This window comes from Acanthopagrus latus, chromosome 6, assembly GCF_904848185.1.
Source record: "Acanthopagrus latus isolate v.2019 chromosome 6, fAcaLat1.1, whole genome shotgun sequence".
In the NCBI taxonomy this organism is placed as follows: Eukaryota; Metazoa; Chordata; class Actinopteri; order Spariformes; family Sparidae; genus Acanthopagrus; species Acanthopagrus latus.
Window position 1 is genome coordinate 15557506 of NC_051044.1, and position 16543 is coordinate 15574048.

Genomic DNA, 16543 nt, shown 5'->3' on the forward strand with positions numbered 1-16543 from the left:
ATTAATGAATACACAAGTAAGTGGATTTGGATCCACTAAAATTTGGGATATATTCTAATGTTTAACAGCTTGTTTTTGTGTTTCATCAATAACATTTTTTTCATTCATTTTATTTTAAACATATATTTCCAACAAATGAAATATTTTGACCCACAAAAACGTATGAAATCTTGTTTTAGAATTGAACTGTTATTTTATGCATATGTCTTTATTACCCATTATCCTCATTCAATAGTTTAACTGTAATCGAAGACAAAATATGAATATCTGTTTGATGTTTATCTCTAAATTCAGGTAGAAATGCTGTTAACTAGTGTAAAACATTTAACCACAATTGTTCCTCAACATTTAACCACCTTTGGCATCATGTTGGTACTTTTAATGGGGGAAACTGATTATTGGTAAATTGAAACAGACACAGAAAGGGTTCTTGAATTACATATTACAGAATTGTGGAGGATATCATTTTACATAATCTTTGAATTCATGTTATTATTTGAAGTGTTTATTATCATACTTCCCTCCCCTTGTTAATTGCTTTAATTGATTGTGTGTCTGCCTGCCCTTGCTTTGCTTTTTTTGTAGGGCACTGGTCACTGTAAACTTTACTCATCCATCTCTGTATCTATGACCCACTTATCCTCTAAAGCGCTGCTGCTCGCCTCTTAACCGGAGCACGTAAGAGGGAGCACATTACTCCCATTCTGGCCTCCCTCCACTGGCTGCCTCTGCACTTCACAGTCCATTTTAAGATTATTTCATTTGTTTTTAAATATTTAAATGGTCTCGCCCCGTCTAACCTCTCTGAGCTGCTTCATCCCTACGCTCCTGCCCGGTGCCTCAGGTCAGCTGACCAGCTGTTCCTGGAGGTACCGAGATCTAAGCGGAAGCTCAAAGGGGATAGAGCTTTTTCTACTGCCAGTCCCAAACTATGGAATGACCTCCTCCTACACACCAGACAAGCCCCCCCCCCCCCCCCCTTTATAAATAAAGTTGAGTTGAGTTGAATTGAGTTATCCTGTGGGGAGTAGGGCTGACTAGAGCCTCCTTGCTCACATTGGGTTGGAGATCAGGAATAACGCAGCTCATAAGTCTGTCACAGGGCTGAGCACAAAGAGGGAAGCACCAACACACACACTCACTGATACGGCCAGAGTGATCAAATCACCTGACACGACTGTCATGTCATAGATTTTTTTCTCCAATGTGCCCATGCAAAGCTAACAGTTGCATGTAAGTGCAGGGACAATAATTACCAATTGGCTTTCATGTTTGGTGTGCAAAATGCTAGTTGAGCTACACTTTTAGCTACTGTGATACATCAAAAATACAATTAAGCAGACAGTTTTTGATGCATGCATTTATTTACCTACATTTACAATTTCATAAGCATTTATAAAATATATACAATTGGTCGGGAAAATGAATTCCAGCCCACAAGAAATAAAGATTCAGGATAGGACAAAATAAGTGCCGGTACATTTGCATAAAGACAAGTCATCCAGATAACAAAGCACTCTATGCCTGATGGTTGAGGGAAGTTATGATCCTTCTTTTCATATATTCTGAAATACAAGAAACTGGTTCTTTGCTAATGGTTCAAGCTTAACATACTGTACTGCACCCCAGCGTCAGATGTTACTGTACAGCATGCAAAGGGTTTACTCAGGATGACTCGGAGCCCGAAGAGACCCCACTGAACATAACCAAATGACACCATTGTCTGTAAATACTTGTTAGTCCATGCGGAAAAATCCATTATAGTTGCTGAGATTTGAGAGCATTTAGGAGGTAGTAGACACTTCTGTCTTGCTGGTTGATACTGAGGTTTCATCATCCACCATGCCGCCCATTCCAATGGTGGTCAGCATGCAGTTACGGAACTGAAAACACAAGACATCGTATGATTAAACATTAAACAAAATACATTTTAACAGTACTTTACTATTAAGGGAGAGTGCTCATTTATATTGTGCTGCAGAACATAAATGTACTGAAAAAAAAGACATGATTTTTGTAGATTTAATATCACAGGCGAATGGCAAATTTAAGTTGCACACAGTGAAAGCACTACACCCTAAGTTATCTTGAGATTGATTATTATTGTTATTACTGCTATTTGTATAATTTCTACAAGTCATTGTTTAAGTTGAGTGACTGAAATTCTCGTCATCCTATTCAAAGGCTGCAACAGGCAACTTGTCGAAAGCCAATCGAAATGCAGACAACATTTGTATAGTTAGGCAGCCTAACTTAGGTTATAATAAGAACAAGTGCCAAATAAATATCCTTTAGATCCTTTATTAATTGTCTCTGATTTTAATGTTAACCCCATGTTGTGAGCGAATTATTGCGCTTATTGGATTAACATTACATTCACTAGACCCCACTTGCTAGCTTGCATTAAGAGTTGCTAGGAGCTAGCTAGGTAAACTTGACAGAGCCGTCTGGAGCCCCCTCAGACCTGCTGTCCACACTCCTAGGCAAAACGCAACTCTGCGTAAACCACCAGGGTGTAGTTAGTTTTAGGTTGGATATTCGACGGATATTCACTCGGTTCACAGCTGCAAATTTTCTGAGGTTCGCCCAGTCTTCGCAGCAGGAGGAGGGTTAGCTCACCTCCCAGAGCCTCGCACTGAATCACTGGAAACTTAGCTTATATAAGCTGATAAGTTAATACAAAATAACTGCACTTTTTTCAGTGCCCTCTATGCCATCTGACCCAGTACGTTTACATGCACAGTTTAGTCAGATTACAGCCATAGTTGGACTATGCTACTCAATCAGACAACTGCAATTGTCCAAGTATACATCTCGGTGAGAAAACCGAATTACTGGCCGAAGCATGTCATACCCCGGTATGATGGGTGCCGTTGTACCTATTTCAACTACTGGCAATGGAGCCACCTCCGGCTGACCTCTTTATGTCACCAGCAACAACAAACTCTGTCTCAGCATTCAAGAAAGATGGCGTACGAAGAGCGAGACGAAGCTACATCTTTGTACATTTCGTATATGGTGTACATGATAATTACACAAACTAGATGCACAATGGCGCTCTCGCTTGCGGTGATTTTGGAGGAAAGACGCCACCACAGCCGTCCTTCTGTTTCCGGCTCACCGCCCCAGGAAATAAATCTTCAGCCTGCGCACAACGCAAAATCCGAATCCAATCTGTGTCTCGGTGTTTTAATCAGACTATTAGAAATCCGATCCAGTCCAATTTCAGTCAGACTAAGGTGTATACATGCATTTTAAAAATATAGTCGGACTAACCCAGTAATTTGGTTTACTTGAGTGTCATGTAAACGCACTGTGACTTCAAACCAGCAGCAGACTGTATCAATAAACTGGACAAATGAGACACACTTATTTCTATTGTATTTTAGTGCTTCTTCTATTCTATATGAATATAAATATGCAGAAATTATGATTTGTTACCAATAGCTTCCATGTCATGTGGCCCACTGACTCCAAACCAGCAGTATATAAGCAGCGGTATTTAAATAAGTTAGCTTCAATAAATAAGTTCCCGCATTGTGCCACTTCATTTTTTTTTTTCTTAAGGCTTATGATAAATATCAAAGAAAATTATGCTGAAAATTAGCACAAATAACTAACTTTGTTTCTGCCCATTTCAAGGCACATTTGTACAATGATCTGGTCTCAGCAGATATTTTGAATCTGCTGATTGCTATGTCATTTGTAAGAAGACTCATTTTGTAAGTCTCAATCTGTCAATTTAAAAAAAAAAAAAAAAAAACCTCACCAGTAGTTGCCATTCAAAGGGTTATTTTTCAACCACTGAGCAAACTCTCATCAAGATCACAAGATAGCTACAACGAAGAACTCTAGCAAGTCGATCCTGAGTCACTTTCATCATGTGTGTTTATCCTATTTCAAGGACAAGTTTTGAATTTTTTGTGCATGTAGATGAATAGTTAATAAATGTTTAATGGTGCAATGTGAAGGCGCATCATTTAATATGATATTAATGTGAATATTTTCCTAGGGTAAACTATTACAGAGAAAGTTATATTAATATATAATATAAGTTATATTAATATGTAACTTTTATTAACAAACACATAAAAACTTCCTTATTTTTGCTTCTAAACACTGAATAGGGACTTTAAAGTGAAAAGATTATTCCCAATGTGGATACCCAAAATTCAGTAAGTGTATCATAAGTTATCTATAAAGCATAAGAAAAACACTTATTAATCATTCATTTCAGCTTATAAACGCCTTTAAAAACAGTCACTTATGAAGAGACAGCAGCGGGCAGTGAGACAGCTTAATAATAGACCAACCTGTTTGTTCATCAGCACATAGATGATAGGATTGAACAATGCTGAGCTCTTTGAGAAGAAGGCAGGGATGGCCATGGCTGTTGCTGAGAAAGCAGCCCCCTTGTTGAAGAAGATCCAGGCAGCAAAGCTGGCGTATGGAGTCCAGGCCACCAGGAAGCCCAGGACCATCAGGATGCACATGCGTGTCACTTCCTTCTCAGCCTTCTGAGTGGAGACTGAGTCCTGCTGCTGGGCTGCAGCCTGGAAATGGCATCAACATCAGTTATTTTCTGTAATGAATACTTTCTGTTGATTTCACCAAAAGTAAATAAATAAAACCTGTGAATGTTTTCTTTTCATAAAAGTATGATTATATGAAATCATATAAGATTAAAGCCACTATCTCTTACCGCTTTCACAGTGCACACTAAGTTTCCATAAGTGAAGAATATAGTGAAGACAGGAACACAGAAGTGGCAGCTGAACATGTACATGACGTAAGATTCATTGTTGTAGCCAGGGGCCTGAGTGTAGTAATCAGGTCCGCAGGACACCTGAATACCCTCTGGAATAAATCTGTAATACAGGACATAAAATACAGGTTGCTTACTATGAAATGCTGACATAATCTAACCCCTGAAGAGAAAACAGGCAAGATTACAATATTCAGTTTCAAGTGGGACTCTAATCTACACGATAATATATTAAAGTCACTGTACAGTTGAAAATATAAGGATTTCATGAAGAAATCTTGAGCATCAAATAATTCAAAAAGTTTTGGCATTTGCACCAAAAAGCAGAGATTAAGTGACATCCTGGATGAGTCTGCAGGGTGTGACTGGAAGTCTGGGACATGGACCATCTAATCCCATCCTTGTTACCATGGAGATGCTGCCAGGTGAAATTCAGGTCTCAGGAGCTAGACTTACAGTAATACTTGCTGAAAGTGACTGTTGCATCAAGAGTGAAGGGTTGAAAGACCTGCTTTAAGACAGAACATTAATCCACGCGGTCTTAGTTCCGTGAAGCCGAGGAATTGATAATCATCTTAAGTGGAAATAGCCAATCCCTACATTATCTGCAAATGCTACAAGGTGCTAATCACATGTTAAGATTGCATGCAAATACTTAACATATTCATTACATGATATGCAAAACTGCTCGAAACGTAAAACAAAGGCAGCAATGAGAAACAGCTTTAGTCCAGGACTCACCTCATGACATTTAATAAAGGGACAAAAAGTCATCAAATTTGTTTGTTAAATATGAAACTAATAATTCAAGACCAGTGTCATTTGATCGTATCAGTTTGTTCTTCAGGCATCACTGGGCACCTGCGTCAGTATAATTAGGAATTACTAAAGTGGATTTAAGAAAGGCTTGTACCACTGCACCTCGCAACATCTATTTTCAGTTCTATGAAGAACCTGTAACATGATTTTTTTTTTTTTCTGTAGACATTAAATGGGACAAATCATCACATGTAAAACAATTTCTTCAATTACATTGAAGCATTATATATTGATTCACTTTGTTTACATTTGCACTGTCCCCAATGATATAGGTAAAACTAGATGTGTGTTTGAGCTATGCTAGTTTGAAAGTTAAAGCCTGTCTCTTCTTTCCCCCTTTACTCACTTGGTGATTACAATAAGTTCTTGTATCACCAGAAGCAGGAGCAGTCACATGACCAGTAAACAACCCTCCAGCATCTACATAGATCATGTTAAGATTTGACAGGTAACTCCCAAAAACTTAGCAATATAATCATCCACTGCACAGAAGAGGAAGATCTTGGGACTATGTTTGGTCAAAGTTGAACCAGGAAGCAGCTTTGCAAAAACTTGATGGAGGTTATCCAAAGGCAATTTGTCTATTGTCATGTCATTGTCTGTAACCACTTATCCCTTTCCATGGGGTCACGGGGTGTGCTGCTGGAGCCAGTCCCAGCCTTGTCTCAGGGCTCATCACAGGGCCCTCACTGATGAGCAATGTTGGGTTCAGTATCTCGCTCAAGGACACTTTGACATGCAGCTCAGCCCTGCCCAGAGCTGGGATTTGAACCAGCAACCTTCCGATCACTAGTCGACCTGCTCTACCCGCTGAGCTACAGCCACCCCGGTTTGACTGACCTCATCATATACAATTCTTTATTTTCTAATTCAGTGGTGCAGTCACTATGGTGGTGTTTGTTCTAAACCTACAAGATCATGTGACTTCTTGTGTCCCTGTTGGATTTACTCTCATGACATCACCAAATCGCAATGTCTAAATAGTTTGGTTAGTGAGCAAAGAATTGCAAACCTAGAAGGAAGGAGCTGTATAAGAGCTAGGTAAGAGTGTGAGTTCTGGTGTGGTAATCTACTTTGGCTGCGGGAGTAATTCATTACCTTGACCACCCAACAAGAGGAGGGATGGCACAGGAGCAAGCCATGATCCAGGTGAAGGCACAACCTGTTGCAGCATGAGTGGCTGAAAATTTGAAACTACCCATGGGTTTGCAGACCACGATGTATCTCTCAATAGCCAGAACCACCAGAGACCACAGAGACACTTGACCTGTTGATAAAAAACAGAGAGAACAGCAGATGTGATGGGACCCCTCAAAAGTCCTGCCCTCTGTTGTAGCAGCTTAGAGCTCCACAGTTTCATGTGACCAGTCAGGAAATTATGTTGCTAGGCAACCAACAGACCATAGTACAACCACAGGTGAACATCCCTTTTACCAAATTTACCTCCAATGGTAGACATAAATCCTTCAATAGCACAACCCATGGTTCCCAGGGAGAAGTAGCCCATCAGGGCGGTATAAAAAGTGACTGTGAATCCAAAGAAGACCATGATCAGTCCAGCCACAGCTAGGTTAACCAGGATGAAGTTGAGAGGTTGCCGCAGCTTTTTGTTCTGGGCCGTGACCAGCAGTGTCAGGAAGTTGATGGGGAAGCCAGTGCAGATCAGGAAAAACATGTAGAATGCCAGTAGTTTGAACATCCATGGGTCTGCCAGATAATACTGTGGATATTCAAAAGGACTCCTCACAAGCCCCGTCCTGTTGTTCATTGGGACATAGAAGTTCCTTCCTTCCGTGCCGTTCTCCATCTTTCCGAGTTAGGATTTGGATTGGCTATGTAGATGTGGCTTGGAGCACAGGTGTCCACCCTCTGACTTGTTGCATGTGATACTGCAGCTATGGTTATATAGGCCCATGGGGGATAGACTCAGTGGATCAAGAAGATAAGCAAGAGAGGATCTACATGAGAATTCAGCGAATCATCTGTCAGAGTATAATCTCTGTGAAAAGAGTTCAACTTCACTGGAGCGATGGAGGTCAGAGATTCACAAAGGTCACAACTGAAAGAGACTTGTCTCTTTTTTCCCTTTTTCTTCCTGTGGAGAGCATTTTTACCCCTCACTTCTTCAGTTATTTCAACATGAGGAAAGTGCACATAAAAACCAGCACAGAATTTCTTTTCATGCGCATGTACAAAACAAATTCCTGTCCTTCTATCCATTTTTTACCCACTTCAGTATGAGTTTTCCTTGGAAGAAGTTGTGTGGGACTGCAAGTCAGACACGATTTTTGTCAACACTGTAACTGAATGATACACCTTTAAATTAAACATAATGTTTTAATGAGGTAATCAGCCAAACACCATTTAAGGAAACCTCTGACAGATAGCTGTAACTTCATAAGCTGACTATCCATTTAGTGGAGGCAACACATTGGTAACAGGATTTAAGAGTGCAGGCAAGTACACAGCTACTGCAGCATTGCCAGTGTATGTGTATGTATGTATGTATGTATGTAGATAGATTTGTGTTTTTAGATAGATAGATAGATAGATAGATAGATAGATAGATAGATAGATAGATAGATAGATAGATAGATAGATAGATAGATAGATAGATAGATAGATAGATAGATAGATAGATTTTTGAACCATCAGATTTGGTCACATCCACAATAAATTTGTGAATGTTCATGATTTTTTTTTTTATTTTATTTATTTTTTTTGTGACTATGAAGTCTCCTCCTCCTCTCTGTTCTTTCAGGCTCCCTTCTGGGAACATCTCTCTTTCCTAGGTCCCACCACCTCACATATTGACAGATCTGGACAGACCTGGGCTGTGCTGGAATTGCTCCCCTCTGTTTTACAATCTCTATTATAAAATTGATTTGATTTAATTTGATTTGATTTGATTAATTTGGATTTGATTTGATTAATTTTGATTTGATTTGATTAATTTTGATTTGATTTGATTTGCATGTGTTTCACTCATTCCATCACAGAAAAATGTTGTAGAAAAAATCATTGGGAGTGAAGACTGCCAACAAAACTGAATGGTTCCCCATTTATTAACACCTTAAACTCTTACCTTCATTGCATAACAGTAAACACAAACTGAACGTTTAGAAAAGTTCAATATTGTAAATATTCAGATACACTGCAAAGGCAACAGGTATGCTGAGCAAGTATGGTGTAGTAGTTCACTGACTGTATGGTAAATCCTTTGGGTCAAACGTTCCTACTGAGCACCCGGCTTCATCCATTAAGAAGATTATTGGGTTGGTTTTGTTTGTCAACATGGTTTGTTAAGTGTTTGCTTACTGATTTACAGGTTACAGGTCTAACCCTACTCTTCAGTCTCAAATCTTGGATGCTTCTGAGATGTACTGAGATGTAGTGTTTTGGGGTTATACACGCCAAATGTTATCTTAAAATGTGCAATGTACAGCACTTGCATATAGCCTGCATTATTGCCCTGTTAAAGAATACATAGTTTTATGCTATCAAATGACAAATATACAGAAACCAAGAACAGACATGTTTGAAATTGTATTTTAATTGTCTAGTTATCATGAGAAACTAAAGGGCCAATTTGTTAAGATAACAAGGTAATTTATCATTTGACGAACAACTTGCCCGTGGCCAGCATTATTGCCTTCATGAAGAAGTGAAAAGCGTATTTCAACCAAAGGATTACCGTTCACAGCTTTTCTTTCAGCATCAACTCCTCCAAGGTTCTTTAACATTTACCTGTCCATTTAAGATTCAAGCAGCTTGTTCAAACATTTACCTTTACAAATGTTTTACTTGGATAAGAATAAACTGTTCTGTCCATTCCCCCTGTGAGTGAGTCATCTGTTCAACAGCAGAAACTTTGAATTTTGGCTGCCTGACACTGAAGGTGCTTTAATACCAATTAAATTATTAGATTACAACCGTAAATCGATATGCCTTCTAATTAATGATTACCTAAGGTAATCCCTTTACAGGATGCGCCGGTCTTTGAATTTCATGTTGATGAAGGTTCTCAGTCATCAGGTCATGATAAATCCAAGTGCTGTATCGTTGGCAACTGGTCTTGTTTCAGTTTCTTGAAGATGTTTCAGCTCTCATCCAAGAGGCCTCCTCAATGTTAATGAACTGGAGAGGAGTTTGCAGGCTTTTACACTCTATGTGGGTAATGTCATGTTATTACAATCACTGACTGTGCTGTAAACACAGACAATTTTAATTTCCCATTACCAACTGAAAACAGTCCTGATAGAAATGTTTGATGACACTGAAGTTCCATGAAACAAATAATAACTCATACATACTGATAATACTGAAACCACCAATGAGAAATGTTGTCAGTTTATCACGATTTAATATTGAAGTAAGCAGATTTCTCACAGTTGTGTATATGGAGGGTAAATGGTAATCAGTTAACATTCACATGTTAAATGATTACATGTCTCAAACTGTGTTATGAACAGTACTTGCTAATAGCTGCATTATTGCCATGATAAAGAATATATAGTTTTATCTTACCACATGACCAATTTACAGAAATCAAGAACAGACATGCTTGCAATTATGTTTCTATTTGTCTTATCGTGAGAAATAAATGTCCAATTTCTTCAGATAAAGAGATAATTTACTATTCTACAAATAACTGTGTTCTTTTAATTTCATTATTATTTTGGTGTCTGCTTTAAGAGTGATAGGGCATGGGATGAAATATAATGGCCTGCATTATTGCCTTCATAAAGAGGAGACAATCGTGTTTTGCTAAAACACTAAAACCAGTTACATTATTTGAATATAGCCGTAAGTGGACGCACCTTCGAATTAATGATTACCTAAGGTAATCCTTTTACAGGATGGTCCAGTCTTTGATGACAGAGAATATATTGTTTTATGCTACCAAATGACAAATATACAGAAACCAAGAACAGACATGCTTGCAATTGTTTTTTTAATTGTCAAATTATCTTGAGAAACTAAAGGGCCAATTTCTTGAGATACCGAGATAATTTATCATTTGACAAATAACTTGCCTCCGGCCAGCATTATTGCCTTCATGAAGTAGTGTTTTGCAACCTAAGGATTACATTTTACGGCTTTTCTTTACAGCATCAGCTACTCCGAGGTGCTTTAACATTTCCCTGTCCATTTGAGATTCAAGCAGGTTGTTCAAACTTTTACCTTTACAAATGTTTTACTTGGATAAGAATAAACTGTTCTGTCCATTCCCCCTATGAGTGGAGTCATCTGTTCAACAGCAGAAACCCTTGGCTGCCTGACAGTGAAGGTGTGCTAATACCAATTAAATGATTTGATTACAATTACGTAAATCAACATGCCTTCTAATACCTGAGGTAATCCTTTTACAGGATGGTCCGGTCTTTGATGAGGAAATTGAGCTTATTTCATTAGAGAGTCAAAACATGTTTTACCTGAATAAGGATAAATACTTAATACTGACTGAACCACTTTGCTTTAGCTAGAATCAATTACCTCAGTTGTACCATATGGTAATGTGCGGCAATTCATGTTATGTTATTACAATCATTGACTGTGCGCTAAACACAGCCAATTTTAATTCCCCAGTATTGTTGAAAAGAGTCCTTATTACGAAAAATATTGTCAGTTATTATGATTTAAAGTTGAAGTTAGCAGATTTCTCCTAAAACAGTTGTGTTTATGTAGGGTAAAAGGAGAAACATTAAATGATTAGATATATAAAGATGTATATGTTTGTTTATCTGTTGAAGTTGACCTCATGAATAATATATATTCTTGTATTATAAATATAGTTTGTTTTTGGCTTTATTGATAGGACAGCTTCAGAGATGTCAGGAAACAGGATCAGAGAGAGGGACTGTGACAAGCAGCAAAGGGCCCCAGGCTGGGACTCAAACCCTGGGCCGCTGCAATGAAGTCAAAGCCTCTGTTCATTGGACGCCTGTTGTGTACAATCATTTCTGAGCATTGTGGAGTTAAGAGTGAGTTTTTGCTGATATGCCACCATATTGTAGTCCAGTGGGATCCAATGGTGCTCCATGGAGATCAATGGATTTTACGTTAGAAACTGTATGTTACCCGCATTATCTTGTGTTTTCATTTGGTTTTTCATACTGTGTATTATATAATGTGGATATACTATAGTGTGTATATAACATGGCTGGGTGATACTGTCAATACATGTAGAATTAAATGTCCCTCATTAAACCACGTAGTTCTTAACTTACATGGTTTCTTAATGAGCTTCCATACACTTGAAACATTAGAAAGCAGTAATAAGTATTTCATATTGAATGGTGTTTTTATGGCCGACAGTGGTTGAGTTACAGATTCAATGGATGTCAATTGATTTTTTAAATCCTGCCCAATAGAGAAAGGCTCCTTGACCTGCAGTACATACAACAAAATCATGTTCTATGCCTTTCTTAAGCAATATTCAAACATAATCCTTGTTTACAGAAACACGAGTAGATGAAATTGTTCTCAGTAACAAGATTAAGCAATAATGTAACTCTTCACAGGTACAACATGGAGTGAGTTCAGGAGTGGTTTTACAGTTGTTCTCAGTCACTTTGGTGCTTTTCTCAGCTCAGAATGAAAATTCTCATAACTATTAGTTCAACCTCCACAATATTCAGTCATTTGTGCACATCATAGTAGCAATTTCTCCTTCCTCCGAACAAAGTACAAATGCTTTTGGACATGTATCAGTTGCTATCACACAATTCTCTGCTGTTTTATAATATTATCATTTGCTAATGCCATGTCAGTCAAAATGAACTATACTTATGGATGCTGAATAGTCGTTCCCAGTAAAACTAAAAGTCTTCATATCATTGCTTCAGTCATTACATACACAATTGTTGAACTACTTATCAGATTCTGTCAAGCAAATTTTATACCTTTCTTTATCATTTTTTCCTGGAAATGTCTCCTAAATTGAACACTTGCTCTCAGGTGAACTTCAGCTTTCACTCACGAGGAGGTGTGTGAAGTATTAGTTGTAACACATGACAAGCCACTTTTTCACAGTCACTCAAAGATGAATCCCATGAATCCTCACTTTGCAAGCATATATGAACCGCGCAGGACATAGTGTGTACCATTTCTACAATTTGGGACACAGAAATGGAAGGTAAGCATCGTGGAAGAGGGGTTAGGATGCGGGGAGGAAGGGAAAGGGGAAGGGGACAAAACAGGGGAAGAGGGAGAAGAGGCCAAATACATATTCCTAATGAAATTAGGGCTGCAGTTGTGGACCATGTTGTCAATCACAGCCTCACAATGGCTGGGGCTGGTCGGAGGGTGCAACCAAATGTTGGAAGAACCACTGTCAATTCATTCAAACATTTCATAGGGAGAACAGGTATGTATAGTATTGGACAGTAATCCAGCAGCTCATAATATCCCATGTTTACTGTACATTACTGTCATTTTACTCTGCACCACATAGGATTGAAAGACAACCTCGCAGAGGTGGAAGAGGGCCCCTTTTTACCCTGCAGCAAGAGGAAGCCATTTGTTCAATGGTGATTGCAAACAATGCAACAAGGTTGAAAGAAGTGTGTCCGAGTTCTGACCTTTTTTTTGTATTGGAAAACACTGAGAGAATAAACTGTCATTATGAAAACATGACAAAGCCATTTGACTATCTTGTTCATAAACGATGGTGTCAAGACTTCTCATTTTGATGACACTGGCAGTTTCATTGACATGAATACTTGCTTTGAGGAATGGACTATCCATTTTGAGCAGGTGACGTGCTTTTGAAGGTTATCCACCGGGTTTTGCAGTTTGCACTAATTGTTTTGTGAAATGCACTAACTGCTGTTCAAATGTTAATACTGATGTGAGAAAAGCACCAAAGCGACTGATGGTTAAAACAATATTTAATCAATTCAATTAAATAACTTTGCAGTCATGCATCTTTCTGGCTCTCTGGTATCATGTGATCCTTTGAGACAATGACAAAATGAAAAAAGATCTCTGGACTGTATTTATACATTTAAATAAGAAATAGAAGCAGATGGATGGATGGATGGATGGATGGATGGATGGATGGATGGATGGATGGATGGATGGATGGATGGATAGATTGGATTACTTTGACAAGACTATATCTGTCCATTCCTCCTGTGAGTGGAGTCATCTGTTAAACAGCAGAAACCTGGCTGCCTGACACTGAAGGTGTCTTAATACCAATTAAATTATTAGATTACAACCGTAAATCGACATGCCTTCTAATTAATGATTACCTAAGGTAATCCCTTTACAGGATGCTCCAGTCTTTGATGAGGAAATTGATCTTATTTCATTAGACAATTTAAAATGTGTATTACCTGACTAAGGATAAATACTTAATACTGACTGAACCACTTTGCTTGGCTATTAGTTAATTTTTGGGCCCTTTCCATATGGTAATGTCGGAAATTAATTTCATGTTGATGAAGGTTCTCAGTCATCAGGTCATGATAAATCCAAGTGCTGTATCGTAGGCAGCTGGTCCTGTTTCAGTTTCTTGAAGAGGTTTCAGCTCTCATCCAAGAGGCCTCCTCAATGTTAACAAACTGGAGGGGAGTTTGCAGGCTTTTACACTCTGTGTGGGTAATGTCATGTTATTACATTCACTGACTGTGCTGTAAACACAGACAATTTTAATTCCCCATTACCAACTGAAAAGTTTGATGACATAAAGGTTTCATCAAACAAAGAATAACTCATACATTTTGATAATAGGGAAACCATCAATGAGAAATGTTGTCAGTTTATCACGATTTGATACTGAAGTAAGCAGATTTCTCACAGAACAGTTGTGTTTACAGAGGGTAAATGTTAATCAGTTAACATTTAAATGTTAACTGATTAAATCAATGAAGATATATTTGTTTATTTGTTGAAGTTGGCCTGACCTACCATCATGAATCTTATTTCTTCTTGTATTACATTCTTAATATGAATTTAGAAAGCTAATTTATACCAGTACAAGTACATACTGGCTCAATCATCAAATGAATTTGAGTTCATTGAGATGGAGTTTGTGCTGATATGATGCCATATTGTAGTACAGTGGGATCACTTGGTGCTCCATGAAGCAAATTCCTCATCCACGCAGTAAAGTAATGTAACTCCTCACAGATGCAACATGGAGTGAGTTCAGGAGTGGATTTAAATCCCATTTATATTCAAAATATATGATGGTTGAGAAAATTGATCATCAATTTAACTAAATGACTTTGCAGTCATGCATCTTTCATCTTAGTGGTATTTACTGTGTTTTTCTGACTCTCCAATGACCCGTTGAGACAATAACTAAATGAAAAAAAAGATCAACATACTGTATTTATTCATTCATAAAATAAATAAAAGCAGATGCATGTATGGATGGATAAACACAAAAAAAACACAATTTTTATTTTTAGAATACATTTCAATTAATAGTTCAATATTCTAAATACACTGCAAAAGCAACATGACTGTTCAACAAGTATGTTGTAGTAGTTCACAGACTGTATGGTAAATCCTTTGTGTCAAAACTTCCTACTGAGCACCCGGCTTCATCCATTAAGAAGATTAGTGGGTTGGTTATGTTTGTCAACATGGTTTGTTAAGTGTTTGCTTACTGATGGTTACAGGTCTAACCCTATTCTTCAGTCTCAAATCTTGGATGCTTCTGAGATGTACTTCAGTGTTTTGGGGTTATACTTTCCAAATGTTATCTTAAAATGTGCAATGTACAGCACTTGCATATAGCCTGCATTATTGCCCTGTTAAAGAATATATAGTTTTATGCTACCAAATGACAGATATACAGAAACCAAGAACGTACATGTTTGAAATTGTATTTTAATTGTCTAGTTATCATGAGAAACTAAAGGGCCAATCTGTTAAGACAACAAGGTAATTTATCATTTGACGAACAACTTGCCCGTGGCCAGCATTATTGCCTTCATGAAGAAGTGAAAAACGTGTTTTGCAACCAAAGGATTACCGTTCACAGCTTTTCTTTCAGCATCAACTCCTCCAAGGTTCTTTAACATTTACCTGTCCATTTAAGATTCAAGCAGCTTGTTCAAACATTTACTTTTACAAACGTTTTACTTGGATAAGAATAAACTGTTCTGTCCATTCCCCCTGTGAGTGAGTCATCTGTTCAACAGCAGAAACTTTGAATTTTGGCTGCCTGACACTGAAGGTGCCTTAATACCAATTAAATTATTAGATTACAACCGTAAATCGATATGCCTTCTAATTAATGATTACCTAAGGTAATCCCTTTACAGGATGCTCCGGTCTTTGATGAGGAAATTGATCTTATTTCATTAACAGTTAAAATGTGTATTACCTGACTAAGGATAAATACTTAATACTGACTGAACCACTTTGCTTGACTATTAGATAATTTTGGGGGCCTTTCCATATGGTAATGTTGGCAATTAATTTCTTGTTGATGAAGGTTCTCAGTCATCAGGTCATGATAAATCCAAGTGCTGTATCGTTGGCAACTGGTCTTGTTTCAGTTTCTTGAAGAGGTTTCAGCTCTCATCCAAGAGGCCTCCTCAATGTTAATGAACTGGAGAGGAGTTTGCAGGCTTTTACACTCTATGTGGGTAATGTCATGTTTTTACAATTACTGACTGTGCTGTAAACACAGACAATTTTAATTTCCCATTACCAACTGAAAACAGTCCTGATAGAAATGTTTGATGACATTGAAGTTCCATGAAACAAATAATAACTCATACATGTTGATAATTTTGAAATCACCAATGAGAAATGTTGTCAGTTTATCATGATTTAATACTGACGTAAGCCGATTTCTCACAGGACACTTGTGTTTATGGAGGGTAAATGTTAATCAGTTAACATTCAAATGTTAATGATTACATGTATGAAGACGTATTTGTTATTTTACTGTTATGAATTTATATTAATTTATAAAGATAATGTGTACCATTT

At 37.7% G+C, this 16543-nt stretch overlaps 1 protein-coding gene across 1 annotated transcript; it reads right to left on the bottom strand.

Moving 5' to 3' along the window:
• Positions 1-1352: 1352 nt before the first annotated feature.
• Positions 1353-7394, bottom strand: LOC119020884 (green-sensitive opsin). The gene is made up of 5 exons (XM_037100650.1): positions 7028-7394; positions 6683-6851; positions 4703-4868; positions 4314-4553; positions 1353-1883 (listed from the first exon to the last, which is right to left on the bottom strand). The coding sequence occupies exons 1-5, from the start codon at positions 7389-7391 to the stop codon at positions 1785-1787; spliced, it is 1038 nt and encodes a 345-aa protein (XP_036956545.1). The 5' UTR covers positions 7392-7394; the 3' UTR covers positions 1353-1784.
• Positions 7395-16543: the final 9149 nt, after the last annotated feature.

What these genes read in the sequence shown, in the direction of transcription:
- LOC119020884 (XM_037100650.1), bottom strand. Translation starts at nt 7,391, where the DNA reads ATGGAGAACGGCACGGAAGGAAGGAACTTCTATGTCCCAATGAACAAC. An exon ending in ATTTATGTCTACCATTGGAG is followed by an intron (nt 6,852 to 7,027) that starts GTAAATTTGGTA and finishes TTTTATCAACAG; the next exon opens with GTCAAGTGTCTCTGTGGTCT. An exon ending in ATGTGCTGATGAACAAACAG is followed by an intron (nt 1,884 to 4,313) that starts GTTGGTCTATTA and finishes TTGTGTTTTCAG; the next exon opens with TTCCGTAACTGCATGCTGAC.